At 47.0% G+C, this 18,829-nt stretch overlaps 1 protein-coding gene across 3 annotated transcripts in view; it reads right to left on the bottom strand.

Annotated features, from left to right (window-relative positions):
- Positions 1 to 18,382, bottom strand: part of MAP3K9 (mitogen-activated protein kinase kinase kinase 9) — a gene marked incomplete at both ends in the record, with an annotated part of 69,553 nt that extends 51,171 nt beyond the window's left edge. For all 3 annotated transcript variants that reach the window (XM_082647541.1, XM_082647542.1, XM_082647543.1), the window contains 2 exons: positions 10,363 to 10,776; positions 17,980 to 18,382. In XM_082647541.1, the coding sequence (XP_082503667.1) occupies positions 10,363 to 10,776; positions 17,980 to 18,382 (817 nt within the window). The remainder of the gene's footprint in view (positions 1 to 10,362; positions 10,777 to 17,979) is intronic.
- Between the last annotated feature and the right edge of the window lie 447 nt (positions 18,383 to 18,829).

Here is an 18,829-nt window from a genome sequence, read left to right as displayed (position 1 = left end):
TAAAAATCTATAGTGCAGGGGAATTCCCTGGCAGTCCAGTGGTCAGGACTCTGCACTTTCACTGCCGAGGAACTAAGATCCCACAAGCCGCGCAGCGTGGCCAAAAAAAAAAAAAGCTTACTGGAAAAAAAAAATCTGTAGTGCAATTGGAGAAAATATGATTAAAATATTGAAAATGCAAGTGTAAGACAAATTATACTCAAAAGTACAAGATCACAAATGGTGGATCTAAATACTGAGGGAATAAATATAGCTGCTGGAATTACAATACTACTGATCGCTAGATATATGGACAACTTACTTTGTGCCAGGCACTGCTAAGAGCTGCACCTAGGTGATTTTATTTAATCCTTACTTCTACCCTGTAAAATGAGAGAGGTGGGATTATGATTATTCCCATTTTACTTTTACAGAAACTAAGCAAGTACATCCTTTTCTGAAGGTCCCAGCTAGCAACAGAGCCAGGACTCAAACCCAGTGTCACCCAGAGCTCACGTGGGTTCATCTCCAGCAGAAAATGGGGTTTACATCTCAAGTGCGGGCTCTAAAGGAGGAGAGTTTTGGCATTGTTTGGAGCGCTGGGGGACACTGGGAGGCAAGGGGGTTCATGCATGGGAAAAGGCACAGGGCTGGAATCTGTGATGATCAAAACCGCAAACATTTCTTGAGAATCTTTTAAGGGCTGGGCAAACCCAGATTTGGAAATAAAGCTGCAATACAGAGAAGGAAAGGAGACAATCACACTCCATTCTCCTTCCAAAAAAAGACAATAATGCTCAAAATAAAATCTCTGAATATTCCAGAGTCTTAAAAGAGACTGTGCCACAAGAATGCTAAGTTGATTTGGGGAACCCAGGAGGGGGATATGAGAAAGGGCATTCTCTTTGACCCTGGCAGCAGACAAGGGAGCGACAGGAATATACTGCCTTCCTCCTGGGGCAAAAGCATTTTAATTATCAGCTGAGAGGCCAGCAGAGCCATAAAACTGGCCAGCTGTCCCATGCAATCAGGCCAAAGGCCATAACAAGACGAGGCAGCATTTCTCAGGGGGCCGAGCACTGCGAGTTAAGGCTGGGTCCAGAGAGAGCAAGAGGCACAGGCCTTTCCCACAAGAGGCCCACGCACAGTAGGAAGGAGCTGCAGGGGATCGATGCCTTTCTGTGGCTTCCACTGAAACAAATCTGCCCACCCATAAAACTACCCCTGGCTGACTCAGGAGAAGGCAGCTCAGGGCTGCCTAAAATCCCCATACGACTTTAAAAAGGGAAACCCAACTGTACCCTGTGTACGCCTAAAATAACAAGGGATAGAAAGAGGGGGAAAAGGGGTGGCCCCTTCACTGAATGTGGTTCCTGGGTGATACCTGCTAGACATCATTTCATGCCATCTTAAGACAGCACTGCTCTCTTCTGTCTTCTCCACATTTTACAGATGAGAATCCTGGCGCTCCAAGCGGCGTGCCCCATGTCAGGGACTCAAGAAGTAGTTTAAATCCCAGTCTCTGACTCCCAAGCCGGTGTTCCTTCCATCAGGCCACAGTGGCTCCCGATGCCAAGCTTAAGGGGGAAATGCTTCCTTCTCAAATCAAAACCTCCAAGTTTCCCACTGAGAGCAAAAATCCCAAGGAAGTTAGAAGAGAAGGGGACGCGTGACCCACAGCTTTAATGCCTCGTTTCTGTGTCTCACGGCCACGTCTAGTGCACTGCTCAGGCACAGCCTCCCGCTATCCTGTGGGGGAGTGGGCACAGAGGCACACGATTAAAACCGTCTGAAAAAGCCTTATGTTGATTCAGAGAACTGAGTGGGAAAGCAGCAGCAGGGCTCTGAGACACCAGGACGCCCCTCGCTTAGCTCCAAGGACAGAAGTGGCATTTGACTGACTGCGCCCTGCTTCCAGGATGAAGGCTGCCCTTGGTGTACTGCAAGTCCCCGTCGTGATTCATGTGACCAGAGTATCTTGTCTCGGCAAGGCCATCTGTCACGCCCCGGGGAGCAAAGGGGGAAAGGAGCACCTGTGGGCTCCTGTCAGCTGCTTCCCTGCTGAACCGCTTGGCGAAGACTCCCCATCAGAAGCTTTGGCCCCTGCACTGAAGCCAGGAAGTAGGCAGCCTGGGTGTGCTGTAGCCTGACACACAGACTCAGATAGACCGTGTGGTCATCACGCACTCCCAAACACACACATTCACACTTCAGGTCACATCATGTCAGTCCTGGGAGGGAAGGACTTCAGGGACCATCTTGTCCAAACCTCTCATTTCATAGATGAGGAATCTGAGGCCCAGCGAGATCACCAGATGTGCCTGGGAGCGCCTAGCCGGTGCTCTGCCCCCATCCTCTTCTTACCCAGATGTCCAATTAAAAAGTTCTCCTGGGCATCCCTGGTGGCACAGTGGTTGAGAGTCCGCCTGCCGATGCAGGGGACACGGGTTCATGCCCCGGTCTGGGAAGATCCCACATGCCGTGGAGCGGCTGGGCCCGTGAGCCATGGCCGCTGAGCCTGCACGTCCGGAGCCTGTGCTCCGCAACGGGAGAGGCCACAACAGCGAGATGCCCGCGTACCGCCAAAAAAAAAAAAGAAAGTTATCCTTTCTTCATAACCTTCTCTGAGTCTTAGATTAATAAAAACTGTAACCCTCTTCCCCCAAAATGAGCCTACACACATTTTGTACAGATCCTTGCTTAATAAGAGGAGTATGTGTGGTTCAACAGGAAGCCGATGGGGGTCCTGACAGGGACTCCAAGGTAAAGAGATGGGTGATTTGGGGAAGAAGTTACATTTTTCTCTTGCCTCAACCAGACCGCTGTCACCACTCTGTGTCCCAGTTTCCCCATCCATAAGTGACCCTGAGCTACCTCACGGGAATGAGGGAAAGCACCAAGTCAGGAATGGAAAATTTTCCAAGAGTTGTGGACGAAAGGAGACACAGGCAGGCTCTTGTCTCCTTTGAGATCCCGAAGCACAAATCTTGACCCTGAGCGATGACAGTGCCAAAGGCCACCTGCGAAAAGGGGAGATCGCTACTTAGCTGTTACCAAATTTGCTTGGGGAGGATTGTGGGGAAGGGAAGACATAATAATTTACCTGACTTTCAATCATGGCTCAAATCAGAGGAAACAGAGGTGACGGGGAAGAGACTAAAGAATCATGTGGACATCAGAGCCCGTACACCTTGCAAAGCCCTTCTTGCCCTGAACCCAACCCCTCACTGTGGCTGTTTCTCCCAAGCTCAAGGCTCAGTCACAGTCCAGAAATACCTACCAAGATCCTCCACACAACACAGTCCTCTGCTCCAACTCCAACCCAGGCTTTCTAGGTGTCTAAATGCTGCCCAGGGCCCCAAGCTTCTCCCTGCGCCTGAGTAAGCTGCAGAGAAGTCCCCAGAGTCACCAGAGGAAGGAAAGGTAGGCAGCTTCCCCAAGCAAGCTGGGGGGAATGAGGGCAAATGTTCCATGAAGAGGGCAGTTACCCTCATGAATCCTTAGAAGGGGTCCCTCAGCCCCACAAACTCTGGGAAAGGGCTGAGGCAAGAGAATCCAGGGGGATTGTCCAGGGCACCATCGCCTCCTGGAGAGCCACGCTCGCACTGGGCATGTGTGTGCTGGTTTTAGGTCCTTCTCTGTGACCCCACAGGGAACTCCTCAAGGGCAGGGACTGTGTCTGGTTTTGCTTCCTGTTATAGTCCCAACACCAAGCGCTCAAAATGACACACAAATGAGAACCATCTCAGCACAGGAGACAGCACGGCCAAGCGAAAGGGGGAAAGCAAGGCTCCCAGGCAAAGTTAAAGAAGTGAGAGGTGCAATGAAGCCTGCAGGTCAGACCTCCTGGCCTCGCCAGCTTCTCCTGCTGAGTCACCTGACTGGTTATTTGCCTCATTTCAGCTTTATTCACTTATGTATTTATTTTGACGTGCAGAACGTGTCTCTGTACTCATGGAAAATGCTACCCATCAACTGAACACAATACTTTGGGACATGCCTGGTACCTGTTGGCCAACCTTAGGTATAGCCTCCTGTAACCAAAGGAGAAGTCTAACTCATTGAGTGAGTGCTTGTACACTTTCGCCAGGAAAAACTCTCAAAACATGTCTGACATCCTCCAACTCTCCGTGCAAGGGAACTTGTAGCAAAGAACCACAAAGAGCAGAAACGGGGAGAGAGACTTGGCCGTGCCTGAGCCAGGTGCTGCTGGAAGTATCTCATCTGGGGATGCGTTCAGGAGGCACCTCTCGAAAAGAACTGGGAACTGGGTGCTCTGCCTGATACTCTGCTGCCTGCTAGATCTACCCTGGGAACGTCGTATAGTTTATCTCATTCTCCTATAGGAAAATAACAGCTACTCCTCATTCTCGTCTAAGTCCTTTCTGCCACATGGCTCCTTGCCGGGATGCCTGTGCCTTAGCGGCTGCATCCCTCAGGCGAGAAGGGGTTCCACCTCAGTGTACAGGAGAGAGGACGCTAGGGCGTGGATTCAGTGGGTCACAGAGCTCCACAAGCCTCACAGCAGGCAAACCCTCAGCCTGGAGAAATTCTGCACAGGAGACGCAGTCAGGGGCTGTGGCCAGTATCCGGTCAGGGGGCACTCCAGGGCTTAGAACGTGATAGCCAGCCTGACGCCAAGGGCGGGATGGACGCTCTGTCCTCCTCACACTTTGAGAAAGCGGGTCTTCCGCTTCCTTACCTTGGGAACTTTGAGAGAAGGCTGGAGAAAGGCACAAAGCACATGTGAGCACAGACCTGGGTGGCAGGGGGGTGCTCCCAGGCATCCAGTTGCCAGAGGATCAGCCAACTGAACAATTCAACAAAACTGGAATAGATGTGGCGAGGAGAACCGCAGGGAATTCACAGCTGGGAACAAAAGGAGAGCTGAGGCTGGAGGCGACAGACAGGCAGTGGACCCAGGTGACGGGGGGAGTGGCCTGTTCCTGCAGCACCTGGCAGCCTGCACCTGGCCACAGGGGAGACGTCGGCCAGTGAGAGTTATTCGGGCCTGGCATCCGGGAAGGGTGTGGGGAAAGAAGAGGGCAGGGGCGTTAGAGGTTGGAAACGAATGCCCTGTAAAAAATGCCACACTTGGCGCCTGAAACAGGTTGACATGAGGAAGGATCAAGGGCCTGGAGATTATGAGGAGGAAGAGCAACTTCCACGCGAGTGAGGCATGAGGGATGTCCTCCAACAACAAGGGGAACCTTTACCCTCCGAGATCCTGCAAGTAGACTAATTCAAGCGATACTTTCTTCACTCATTCATTCATTCATGTGCCTGGAAGCTAAAGATACAAAATCCATTTGGAGATGTAGCAGATGCTCCTGACAGCACAGGCAACAAAGAGAGGAGGCCGGGGGATGCGACAGGGCAGCGGGCTGCAGACCAGCATGGTGTTTCGATCTGTCCTTCAATGGCCTGTGCTGGGTAGAGCCTGCACTCCACCATCATGCCCACCACGCCCTACGGCGTTACACCAGGTGCTTCCCAGACTATGGGCCCTGAATGCAAGGCATCTGAGCTTGCAGCCACTGGACTAGCGGCTCTGGTCCCTTGTCCCCCTAGTATTCTTCTGCATACTATCAGGTCATCTAGATTTAGCACCAAATGACTACTTAGCATTGACTCCAGTGACAGGCCAGTGGGAAGGAGAAGTGGCCAGGTTTGAGTTGAGCACAGGAAAGTGAGTAGGGTTTGGATAGGCAGAGAGACGAGGCGAGGGTACTCCTGAAAGCAAGGTTATTCCCATAGCAACAGTAAGTGTGATGAGGGCCCAGTGGTTGGGAAGTAGTACACAGTGTATTCCAGGGGAAGGAGGAAACCGGCTTGGCTTAAGGGGGAAATGCCTTCAGAGGAAGCAGAGGGCGATAAGGCAGCAAAGATCCAGGAGAAGTTTACGTTGCCATTTGAAAAGAGGAAGGCAGGGATGGCTAGTCCCAAACCAAATACGGTTCACCGCTCACCTCTGCTCTTCCGGCTGTGAAATTAAGAATGAGTTCATCACACGTCAATGAAATGTGGACGCTCCCTGTGCGCAGAGAAATATTATTCCTAATTATATAAAACTAAAGCACTACAGGGTCACACAAAATAAACAGGGGGGCAGTGAAACACCCTGGCTGCCCCACTGCAGAGTGCCGGCAGCAGTGCAGCCATGAGGAGTCAGACCTGGGCCCAACATCTGGTCTTAGGACTGGCAGTGACAGCCTAGAGAACCGGCTGCCCACTCTGACCCTCCACTTCCTCATTTGTAAAATAAAGACATTCACAGTCTTTACTCTGCAGGGCTGCTGTGAGAATCAGATGAGAAGCCACATAAAATGCTTAAGACAGTGCCTGACCTAAAGAGAGCACTCAATAAGCATTAGTTGCTTCTTATTGTTATTATTATACAGGGGTTTGGTGGTTGTTATTATTATTACTATTATTATTATTTAGGGCTTTGGTTATGATGATGACGATGATTATACAGGGGTTTGGTTTAGTTAATATACTGTATCTCAATAGTGGAATAATGTAAAACCTTTAAATATCTTGTGGCAGAAGACCATTTATTTAATAAGAAAGTGGTCACAGTACACCAAGCAGTCGGGGGCAGTGGGGAGGGGACAAAGCACACTACAAGCAATGGACTTCTTAGGGTCTCCTGGGTAAGATTTAGGGGTGAAAACAAATATGCATAAATGCCAAAAAAATGGAAAAACATACACTGTGTTTAGCTCTATGTTCTTCTGTGCTTTCTAAGGGGAGGAAAGAAGTTATTTAATAATAAAATAAAAGTAATAACACTACCCTCACTTGGAGTAAGGCTTTTCATTTTCCAAAGCTTTTTCACATATCTCAATTTTATACTAATTTTATTTTTAATGGCCCCTATTAAACTGCTATTCTGCCAAATGCCCTTAAACCAGAATCCTGAAATCCACTTATCTACCCCCAAAAGGACAATCTTTCCACGAAAAGACCATCTTTCACTTACACCTTTGCTAACAATCAAGTAGCTGGTTTTCCCCAACGTGAGGAGCAGAGACACATAAATCCACTTTTATAGCCAGGGCTTTAGTGAGTAGTTTCAGGAAGAGATGTTTAAGTTAACGATGCACTGTAATAAAGCAGTAGAAACCATCGGTTAAATCAGGGGTCTGAGCCACACGCCCCAGGGCCTGGCTAAGCCTGCTCGTTTGGCTCTAAGATGCTCCATATCTAGGATAACACATCCTCCCAATACACGTCCCCAGATTCCGTGGTAAGACTGCCAGCTGCTTCCCCACCAGCCATGTTCTCTCTCTTCCTTGGTAACAGACCCTGATTATTAGCTAGGCTCCACGCCACCCAGAATAAAATCCTCCATCTCCCAGCAGCCCCTGCGCTAGCCATGGCTGTGGGACTCCATCCTGGCCACTGAATACATGCAGATGCGTTGTGCTGGACTTCTGGGAAGTTAATGGGAGTCGACTCAGCCACAGGAGCAGCTTCTTCTGTGCTTCTGCTTTTCCTGCTCCTTCAGGCTTGTGACTTGGACCAAATAACTGGCATTTCACCAGCCATCTTGGACCATACGACAGCCCCAAGATGCAAGCCATGGAATGACGGAGAGAAAAACAGGAGCCTGGGTCCCTGATGACATGTGGAGATGCTCTAAAACCCCATCCCGGCCTTCTTTTCAAAGACAACTTACTACAGATGATATATGAGCGTAGGATATTATATGCTATACACATCTGGCAGACAGCACATGACTTTTTTAAGTGGGTCATCAGGATAACGAAGCATTTTAATAAATCACTTTTTTACTGAACCTTTTGTAACAGCTAGATGTTTATCACCAACTACTTTCTTTTTACACAAAGACAGCCCCCCATATACTTCACTCTTTTCTCTAGTGGTTCAAAGTCAACTAATACATATAATTCACAGAATTCTGCCCTCACGTGACTGTGATCAAAATCCAACTCTCTGGAGCCCCTAATAAAAACCAAGAGAACCTGGCCAGTATCCCCAGGTCTGCAAAACACAAAGAAGTTATGACACTCAGACTGGAGGCAAACAAGCAGCATAACATTTCTAAAATGATTTTCAAGTCATGCACACACAGCAATGGAGCAAGAGCAATGGTGTCATCAGGGCTCATGTTGGATAAATTCAATCCCAGGCAAACACCCGCCCACAGACAAATGTCAAGGAGCCACCCCAACTCACATGTGAGATTTATAGCAGGCATTAACATCAGCACCACCCATGCAGCCCAGGGCGCTATGGACATTTCAGGGCCTCAACTGTCTTGACGAGGTCCTTTAAAATACTGCCCTATGTGTAAGTCCAACTCCTACCACCATACACTATACCTGAAGGTCCCCCTCAGCAATCCTAAAACCCACGTAAGGACAAAGAAGGACCAGGGCTTTGTCTCCAGGGTGACAGAACGACATTCAGGTCCCTTGTTGTCTCCTGCAAACAGCATAATCTCGGCAAGTTAGCTTTTCCTTCACAAGAGCCTAGACTTCTAAACGCAAGTCACAAAAGGTAAAACCTTGTACTTACATCTTGAAATGACACCCAGATTTAAAACTTCGCAGAGGAAATTATTAACTTTTACTATCATCCTAGCTCAAGTTTTTAAATGGGCTCAATTACATAAGGTTAGTGCACTTAGCCTTATCTCCCAGATAAGGATGTAAGAAAACATTTTAAAATTCAGCTTCTATATCACATTTTCTACCAACACATCCGCTTGTGCTTACCCCATCATCCAAAGCAATCTCTAGGTAGAAATTATTTTGAGAAGCGGGTCACCAAAAATTTTAACTTATTTAATACATTTATAGAACAGAATTTTGCAGGAGGGATGAGAATAATCATACAGTAAAGAGATAGAATATGGCAGAAGGAAAAGAGAGACCAGGTTTTATTTTATGCAACTTAAATCCTTCACATGCATTACGTCTAAAATACATATCTAATGCTCCATACTCTCAGAAGGATGAATCTTGCTTTTATTAAGGGGGAAGATGGTGCAGGCAGGAGAGGTAAGGGTAATAAATGCTATTTTAAAGTAAACCAGAAAGTATACTTGTGTATATATAGGCCATATATGCTTTTTATTTTTATTTTATTTTATTTTATCTTCTGGCCGCACCACAAGGCATATGGTACCTTAGTTCCCTGACCAGGGCTCGAACCCGTGCCCCCTGCAGTGGAAGGAAGCATGGAGTCCTAACAACTAGACCGCCAGGGAAGTCTCCACATATGCTTTTTAAATGTCTGGAAAAATTTGCCAAATGTAACCACTGGGAGGAAAACATAACGGGTGATCTTTCTCTTCTTTTTGTTTATCTACACTTTCTAATTTTTGTACAACAAAAACACTTACTACCTATGTAATTTAAAACGTATTTTTTAAAGTTAACAGAGTCACGATAGCATCAACAGAAAAATAAGCCACATCTGGAACAGCTCTGGACAGAACAAAGCCTGAAGGATTTCTGGGCTCAAAGCTGAAGGATGCAGACAGTGAAGTTCCTGGGGCCCCAAAGTCCTAACGCCCTCCTCTCTGGACAGGATGCTCAATGTGATTTTAAGCATATGCCATTTAGCAAACTGTATCCTCTCTACCATGCAGTTTAGGCGAGGGAAAGTCGAAATTACCACACAAAAGCGGCATCCTCCCAGCGCCTGCTGATTCACCCAAGAGACTGAAGTTTCTACCAACTTGCCACGTAATTATGTGTAACACTCGCTTTACAGTCCAATTTATGGGTCCTAGATGTTTAATAAAGTTACCTCTCAGTTCCCTGCTATTAAACACTGGGCAGTTATGACAATTAATTAATACCACCCCAAGGCTACCAGGAGGGCTGTAGTTCTACCAGCCAGGTCGCACTCTCCAAGTTGAAATGGCCACCTGAATGGGCCTCCCAGCTTGAACAACATGCCCCTTCTGGCTTATACCCCTTCTCTGGTGGGGACCTCAGGTTGGGGAGTTAGGTAGAAACGCAAACAGGTGGTATTGGTTTGCTTTACCTGTTGCTCCACCGAAGAGGAAAACCCCCTTTGTGATCACAGGCACCCCTTCCTCAAGTGGAAAAATAAATCTATATGTTTTGTTTGCACAGTACATCAGAATTACATACTGCCAACCACGCCTGCTCATGAAAGCTCAGAATTATCCCAACCCCCTCCGGTGCCTCATTCTTCTCCTCCTAAACCAATTTTTCCTGGCATTCATCCCACCCCCTACATCTCAAGTCAAGGAGGGACTGGTTTTAAGCAAAGCGTTTCACTGCCCCCTAAGATTCCCGAGGAATCCACTCCAACCGAAGCCATGGACTGAGTCTGAAAGCACTTGTAAGCCCTCCAGCCTCATCTCTCCGTACTCACTGTTGCTGGATTTAAGGTCGCGGTGGATGATGGGGACAATTGCCTCATCATGTAAGTAGTTCATCCCTCTGGCAATCTGCACGGCCCAGTTCACCAGGATATCTGGGGGAATCCTTTTCCCAGATAACACTCTATTCAAAGGCCCTCCACGAGCAAACTCCATGACCAAGCAGAGGTTGGGCTCCTTCAGACACACCCCCCTAAGGGCAATGATGTTGGGATGCTTCAGCATGGCGAAGAGCTTGGCCTCCTGGCGAACATTCTCTATGGTCTGGCTGATGTCCTCGTCCGGGTCGTGGCGAGCTGCTTTCACGGCGACCTCATCCCCTATCCAGAAAGCACGGTAGACCTTCCCAAAGCCCCCGATGCCAATAATCTCTTCCAGGGTTAGCTCCGCAAAATCAATCTCTAACACTGAGAAAGAAAAGAAAAAAAGAAGCAAGTCAAAAAAATGTGAAAAACACCATTTTATCACCCATTTACCTGGGCGGGTAAACACAGCAAGTTGTCTGCGCACTTAGATTTTCTGTCTTCTCACTGTAAACTCCCTAAAGACAGGAAATGTGATTCACTTTTTTTCTGTTACGTTATCCTTAGCGACTAGCACAGAGCAGGCATTCAATGCGTATTCATGAAATAAGTTCCACTTGGGAATTCACGCAGAATCCTGTACCGAGGGCAACCATTCTAACTAAAAGGAAAATTGGGGGAGATCATTTTCATGAGACTTATTCACATTTCACTGTGTACATACTGGGTAGTGAGAAGCATAAAATCCAGTGCCGCGGCAGACACACAACAACCAGACCACTTTAGTAGCGGTATGATCCAAAGATGAGGAAAATCACTGATTCCCACCGCAGGACAGGGATTAAGGGCGAGTGGGGAAGGGATTCTCAAGGAAGGAAACATTTGAAATGGGCCCTAGAGAATGAGTGGGAGGGATCTCATCAGGCAATGACGATCAGGGTGGAGAAGGACAATCCAGGTAGAGGGAAGGTCATGAGCAAGAACCGTGGGGCATGGAGAACATTCACAACAGCCAAGACGTGGAAACAACCTAAATGTCCATCGACAGATGAATGCAGAAAGAAGATGTGATACATATACACACTACTGTATATAAAATAGATAACTAATTAGGACCTACTGTATAGCACAGGGAACTCTTCTCAATACTCTGTAATGACCTACATGGGAAAAGAATCTAAAATAGAGTGGATATATGTATACGTGTAACTGATTCACTCTGCTGTACAGCAGAAACAACACAACATTGTAACTCAACCATACTCCAAAAAAATTAAAAAAAAGAACAAATAGCATTTAGTTGAAAAAAAAAAGATGTGATATATATATACAATGGAATACTACTCAGCCATAAAAAATGAAATAATGCCATTTACAGCAACATGGATGGACCTAGAGATTATCACCGTATGTGAAGTAAGTCAGACAGAGAAAGACAAATACCATATGATGTCACTTATATGTGGAATCTAAAATACGACAGAAATGAACTTATCTATGAAACAAAAACACAGATACAGAGAACAGACTTGTGGTTGCCAAGCAGAGGGTGGGGGAGGGAAGGATTGGGAGTTTGGGATTAGCAGATGCAAACTAGTATATATAGAATGGATAAACAACAAGGTCCTACTGTATAGCACAGGGAACTATATTCAATATCCTGTGATAAACCATAATGGAAAAGAATATGAAAAAGAATATATATGTATATCTGAGTCACTGTGTTGTACAGCAGACATTAAACACAACATTGTAAATCAACTGTACTTCAATAAAAGGAAAAAAGAAAAAAAGAACATAGGCCATGAGAGTATATGGCCTATCAGGAACTTCAGGGAGTCCAGGGCAGCTGGATTATAAGCACTAGGGTAGATGAGGCTCAAAGCCTTGCTGGGGTCAGCCAGGTCATGAAATGTTGTTAAAGCCATTCTGAGGGGCTTAAACTTCACACTGTAAACGGTAGGAGTCATGTATCTTTAAGAAGGAGAGTGTTGTCAGTCTTGTGACTTAGAAAGGAAACCAACTCCGGCAGGCATGTGGAATATAACAGCAAACGGAGGCCACTGCAGTAACCCCGGAGCACAAGCACAAGGGTCTGAACCTCAGCAGCCATGATGACAGGAGGAAAAAGTAAGGAGGAAATTGGGAGATCTTCAAAACTTGGTTCTACCAAGACCTGGTGACTAAGATGCTTGAGGAAGGAGTCTGCTAGGCAACATCTTACCCCAGCAGTAACCTGGGCCACAGGTCCACCCCTGAGATTTCCAGTATCACACCCAACCACTCATTCCCCGTCCCAAATCCAGAGCTTGAATCTACGGTACTACGATTCTATCTTTAGCTCTGCTTAGAAAGGCTTCCGTGGATAGTTAATAATAACCACCAGTGATTATAAATCTTGGGCTAGATACGGTGCTGCTATACGAGCCAAGTGCTATTTCATGTTTCTCTCATCAAAACCCTATTCTCTGTCTTCTAAGTCTCTTTCTTTGTCTTTACCTAGCTGACTCATAGGCATCCCTCAGGTCTCAGCTTAACCATCAATCTAATAGAGGAACTTTTCCTGACCCCCCGACTAAATGAGGTCAGGCCCGAGTCAAGCACTTCCACAGCAGTCTCTATTTGGCAAGACTCAACAAGGTTATAATTACTTGTTCATCGCCTATCGTCCTGCTAGACTGTGAGATGCACAAGGGTGGATCCTGTCTGCCTTACTCACCACTGTCCTTATCGTGCCAAATATTCAGCTGGTGACCAAAAGACAGGGAAGTAAAATGAGGGAAAAAATCTATCTCAGTATGAAATAAACCAAACTCAGATCTGGGGGGAAGAAACTGAATTGGACCTCCTGAAACAAATACAGAGAATAGTCACACTTTGCTAAAAAAATAAGAACACAAAGATATATTTCTGAACTCTTGGCAAGACCAAAAGAGGAACTGCCCACCGCTGACTGTTCTCTTCCATTCTCAGCCAGCTCCATGAAGCCTTCATTCTCCATTCAGATGCTGGTGGGGCTCAAAACTCTGTTTTTGCTTAGCTATAGCACTTCTATCCTATCTAGGGCTGATCATTTGTATTTTGTAATGCACCCAGCAGTCTGCACAAAGGAAACTCTTAGGAAAACTTCGTTGGACTGCCTTTAGGTATACAAAAGATTATCACCTCATCTAGCACTCTTTTTGAAGAATAAATGGTGTGGCAGGTCCTGCAGACTAGCAGTCAGCATCCATTCTACAATCCTCCAGCACACCTTTCAGTACTACAGAGGTCAGAAAGCTAAAACACTACATTTTCCAGACTCCTTGACAGAGTGCTGGTTAGCCAATGAGATGCACAAGATTCAGAAGGCAGAAGTGAGACGGAGACCATCTCCTTGCTGCTTCTTCTGGCAAGCATGGCTGTGGAGAAGTGGGGTTTTTCCTGCAATAGCATGTCGATGTCCAATTAGCTCTGTGGATGTGGAAAGGAATGTTGCAAGGCCAAGCAGTCACCTAATCGGACAGCAACTACGACAGGGTGTTTGAGAAGTCAGCAGCTTCAATGGCAACTCCTGATTCTGTACCATCTCAGTTAGAGAAGCAGCAGCTTGCCTGGTGGGCCAGGTCTGCAATGTTCTGGGAGTTGGTCCTCTAGGTCCAGCCGACAGCCCCTTCTCCCCAGCCTTCCAAAAAAATCTATAAGCAACTAACTTCTTGTGCTAAATCATTTTCTGCTTAAAATAGCTTGAGTGTTTCTGGGTCCTAAAATGAATCCTGACTGATTACTAATTCTTGCCTTATCTCATCTATATGAATGAGAAAAATATGCCAATGTCAAAGAGAGATTAGAAACCCTCTTGGAGAAAACTGTAAGTTTTCCTAGGAGTCCCCATGGTCATAGACGGAAGAAACACTTGTTTTTTCTGCCAGATTTTTCACTGATGAAAAGCTATGCGCCTTTCTAATAAATGTGCATTTACATACCTTATGTCCTCAACTGAATATCTGAATTCTCCTTAAGGGAATTAACTGTTGTATTTTCTCTTGTACCCACCCTCTTCTTTCCTCTGGTCTGAAGCATAGCTGTGAACACACAGGACGTGTTAGATATTTATTTAAACATATGGGGATTTAAAAGATGTGATTCTGAACCAGGGTGCTGAAAGGACAGCTCCTCCAATGGTATTTCACAGAAGGTAGAAAACCTCTGTGGGGAAGGCGAAGAAGCAATGATCTCTCTCTGGGTAGAACATAAACTCTCAGGTTCTTGCTATTTCGTCGAGGAAATATTATGACCAGCCTTCAGAAAAAGTACAGAACAGAGCTTACAAGAAGAAAGACAAAACAGTGGGGGATGTGGGGAGGGTCCTTTCTTTTCCCTTCCCTGCTAAGAAGTCCCTTTGGATAGAAACTAGACCTTCACTGCAGCTGCGAGGATGTGGGACTCTCCTCCCTTTCCCTGCCCCAGTCAAGACCTGGTTGTAAGTAAGAATCAGGTCAACTCTCACACAGCACATTTTTCAGTTTCTGTGGAAGAATATTTCCAGGAATATCAGGAACAAAACCTTATCTCTTTCAGTCTTGGAGTCAAGATGTTATTTCCTCTCAATTATATCCCTGGAAACTAAATATACAGGCACATTCTGGTGAGTTTGGGGCAAGTGAATGGTACATACCTCACTCATTTAAAAATCTTAAGTATGTCTGAAAATACATCCTTATATTGCTAGTGAAGGCAAGAAAAAGAAATATAAATTAGTAATATCCTTAATTTATGCCCTGCTTGAAAACTGACACAACTCTCCTGTAAGAGAAGCTTTTTTGTAATACCTAGGGTTATATATCTCTGAAGATGATACATTTGGAACTTTACATTTTCCATCTTTCACTAAAATAAAGAAGATGAGCAAGCTCCTGGGTTATTTATATTTGTCAGCCCCGTGGAGAGCTAAACTCTAATACCTACATTGGAGAGGATAAAAGCGCTCTATAAACGTTAGATGATTTATAATATCACTCTTATATGCTTTCTTTGTCACAAGATTTAGTAATTTCCCCCCCTTCCGTTTTGATTAAAGTTTGAAACAGAAGTTTCACTTTGAAAAGCAGTATTTGAAAGTAAAACTGAACATTATTACTTCACTTTGTGCCTTCTATTCACAATCTAATATCAAAATTCATGTCCCAGAGAGGAAGTTGGAAAAAAGTAACTGGGGAAAAGTTGTCAGAGGCTCAATTTCATTCTAAGTCTCTGGAGACCAGGTCAACAATCACCTTTATTTTCTGAGTGACACGAAATGAACCAGTGGACACAGCATACAGACCAGAGGCCCTTTATCAGATCACCAAGATTTGCTCAAGATTTCCTTGAGCAAAGCACTGCACTGAAATTATATATTTACATCACCAATTTCCCTCACGTGTGACTTCTAAGTACCTCCTCATCTTCTCATTTCCTTATCCCCTGGTATTTAACACAGTATCTCTCTTTCACTAGGCACTCTAATTGGTTTTTGACTAGAATTAAATTTTCTGAATTATCAAAAATTAATTCCAGTCAAGATCAGAATTTAGTGTGGCTAAATAAAATAACTTACCAAGACCTTCAAATGCTGTTGTTCAAGTCAATTCTTTCAATAAGTACAAGGTACTTCCTACTTTCTCATCATCTGAGTTTTAGATATCAGAATCTACTCTCTCCAAGGTAACTTTTGTTACAGTCTGGGTGAAGTCCTGGGCACCCAATGGAGAAGAAGCTTCTAAAGTGGCACAGTGTAGACCTGCCTGGCTTTCTGTGCATGGGTTCTTCCCACCTAAGTCACATTCGCTCCTGACTGCTCTCACAGCAGCGAGCACAAGATATTAAAGAAACTCAGCTCCCGTTCATGAACCTCACAGAGCTCTTCTACTCTGATATTAGCTGTCTCTGAAAAAAAAAAAAAAAAAATCACCAAACCTCACCCACAAAGACCCTCAAAATCTGACACGTTTAAAACTACATTGTTTTCTAACATGCCAGGCCAACATCTCTTCCGGTATGTGACCAAGTTCATCTTCAACACTATTTGAGACATTATCTGCTAGGACCCTTAGCCTTGATCTTTCCAGCACTAAGGCAAAAAGGTGTAACACCTAGGAACAACTTAAAGTAATTTGTCACCTGCAGGTATTATAAAGATTAACTGTAGAAGGAGGAAGTTTTAAACTGAATAAGAGGGAGAGAGAAACAAAGGAAATTAAACATTTGAACATCAATTTGATAGTCAAAGCACCAATAAAAAAAGGACAGGAGAAAAACAAGAGATTATGATTTTGATATTAATAAATGGTATTTAATAAACATCTTAAGATATAATTGTTCAGGTGAAAATAAGTTACAGGACCAGAAAAATAACTGTTACAAATAAAATTTTAAAATTAAATGTTTAAAGTTGGCCCTTGGTAATGACTTTTTTAAATGAGCTAAGAGACAAAGTATACAAAATATGGAATAAACAATGATATAAGTGAATTAACAATACTTTTTTTAACAGGAAAGAAATTACGGAAACCCTCAAATACAAAATAGTGTAAACTGCACCGGAAGATACTTACACCTTTCTTCTAAAACCACCTAGCATCACTGATTAAAGGATTCTAATGGCAATTTAACTCCTTTGAAAAACAAAGAAAATTTCATTTCAGGGTGTGGAAAAGGGGAGCTCCTGGGAAACTGGTGAAAACAGGACCCTAGAAGAAAGGCCCTGGGAGGGACCCCTGGGCACGGTTCCCCTGAGATTTGGCAAATACCAAATATAGGCGAGGATCTAGGATGAGAAGAAAGGAGAAGATATATTGTCTGGGTGTCAAGGCCCTGGGACTTAGCCACTATATCTTGTGCTCCTGATCTCTCATGGGGGAATGACATACTTTTCCCTTGCTAATCATTTCTCCACTCATCACCTGCCCCTACAGACAGACAGACAGACACACACACACACACACACCCCCTTATAGCACATTATTTGCTGAGACTCCTTAAGGGACCACTTTTTAAATACAAGATTAGGATCCAAGAAGTCAACACCGTATTTCAAAGATACTTCAGCCTTGAGTTCACATAGGCTTCCGGGACTTGTGAGCCAGCCCAGCCCTGCGGGAGACACCCCCGTCTCCTTTAAAGCAAATGCCTTTCAGGGGCGGGGACAGGCGGTAGAAGAGGTCGGGAAGGTCCCTGATTTGGGAACTAATGTTATGACAGAAACCACCAGCTTGCCTAAAATCCTTCCAGACTGGGGGGGTGGGGAGGTTGGAGACAGGAAGATTCTCCTGCTGGGGCTTCAAGATGTGGGATCAGGAGCTGCTGCTGAGGCGGTCGCGTGAAGGTGAAGAAGCCCAAGCGCCCGAGGTTCCAGGCGAGGCCTGCGGCATGTCTATCTTACTGATTGCACCCGCCAAAGCCCCTGCAGCCCGAGCCCGCGCACACACACACACCCCCAGGTCAATCATTGCCCACCCAAGCTTAACCCTCGAGGAGGGCTCCCCTCCCCCTGCGACCACCCCAAGGCATCCATCATACCCCCCACCCCGCTCCCCGCCGGGCTCCCGGGCCCCGCCTTCGCCTTACACTGAATGGGCGGGTAGCAACTGGGGTCTTCGCCTCTGGGCTGGCAGCGGCTGGAGAAGGCGCTGCGCGGGGTCACGTAGTTGCTGGGGAAGATGCCCACCCGCTGGTTCAGCTGCCCGGTCCACCAGCCCTCGTCGCCGGACACCTGCGAGTCCTTGGACAGCACCTCTACCACGTCGCCCAGCCGCAGGGTCAGCTCGTCCTCGCCCGCCGCCTCGTACTCGAACACGGCCGTCCAGTAGGGCAGCGGCGCGTCGGAGCCCAGCTCCCTGGGGACTGCCGCCGCCGCCTCCTCCTCCTCTTCCTCCTCCTCCTCGGCCCCGGCCCCCGCTCCATCCTCCCCCGGCGGGGCTGCAGCGGCGGCGCTCGCCAGGCAGCCGAGAAGCGCTCTGGAGGGCTCCATGGAGCGGCCGATCCATAGGGTGCGGGGCTGCTGCCGCCCGCAGGAGCCGCCGCCGCCTATTGTTCATGCGGCTCCGCAGAGCTGGGGGGACCCCCCTCCCCCGACGGCGGCCGCAGGTAGGGGCCGGGCTGGCGGGGCGGGGAGAGTCGGCTCGCTAGGGCTGGGGCTGGGGCTGGCTCAGCGCGGCTACAAGTGCGCGGAGCGCGTAGTGCTCACCGCAGCATGGGGGCGCGGCGGGCCGGAGCCCCCGCCTTCGCGCTCGCCCCCTGGGGCGGCCTGGCCACCTCCGCCGCGGGTACCTGCTCGCGCAGCTGGTGCCCGGTGCCGCCAGCCGGCCGCCGCTCACCGCTCGGCGCCGCGCCCCGCCCCCTGCGCCGTCCGCACGCCCGGGACCACCTGACGCGGACCTGGCTCCGCCCCAGCCCTGCGGACCCTAGGAGGCGGGGC

This window comes from Grampus griseus (genome assembly GCF_964374135.1).
Source record: "Grampus griseus genome assembly, chromosome: 2".
In the NCBI taxonomy this organism is placed as follows: Eukaryota; Metazoa; Chordata; class Mammalia; order Artiodactyla; family Delphinidae; genus Grampus; species Grampus griseus.
The sequence above is the reverse complement of the archived record's forward strand: the minus strand, read 5'-3'. Positions and strand labels throughout refer to the sequence as shown.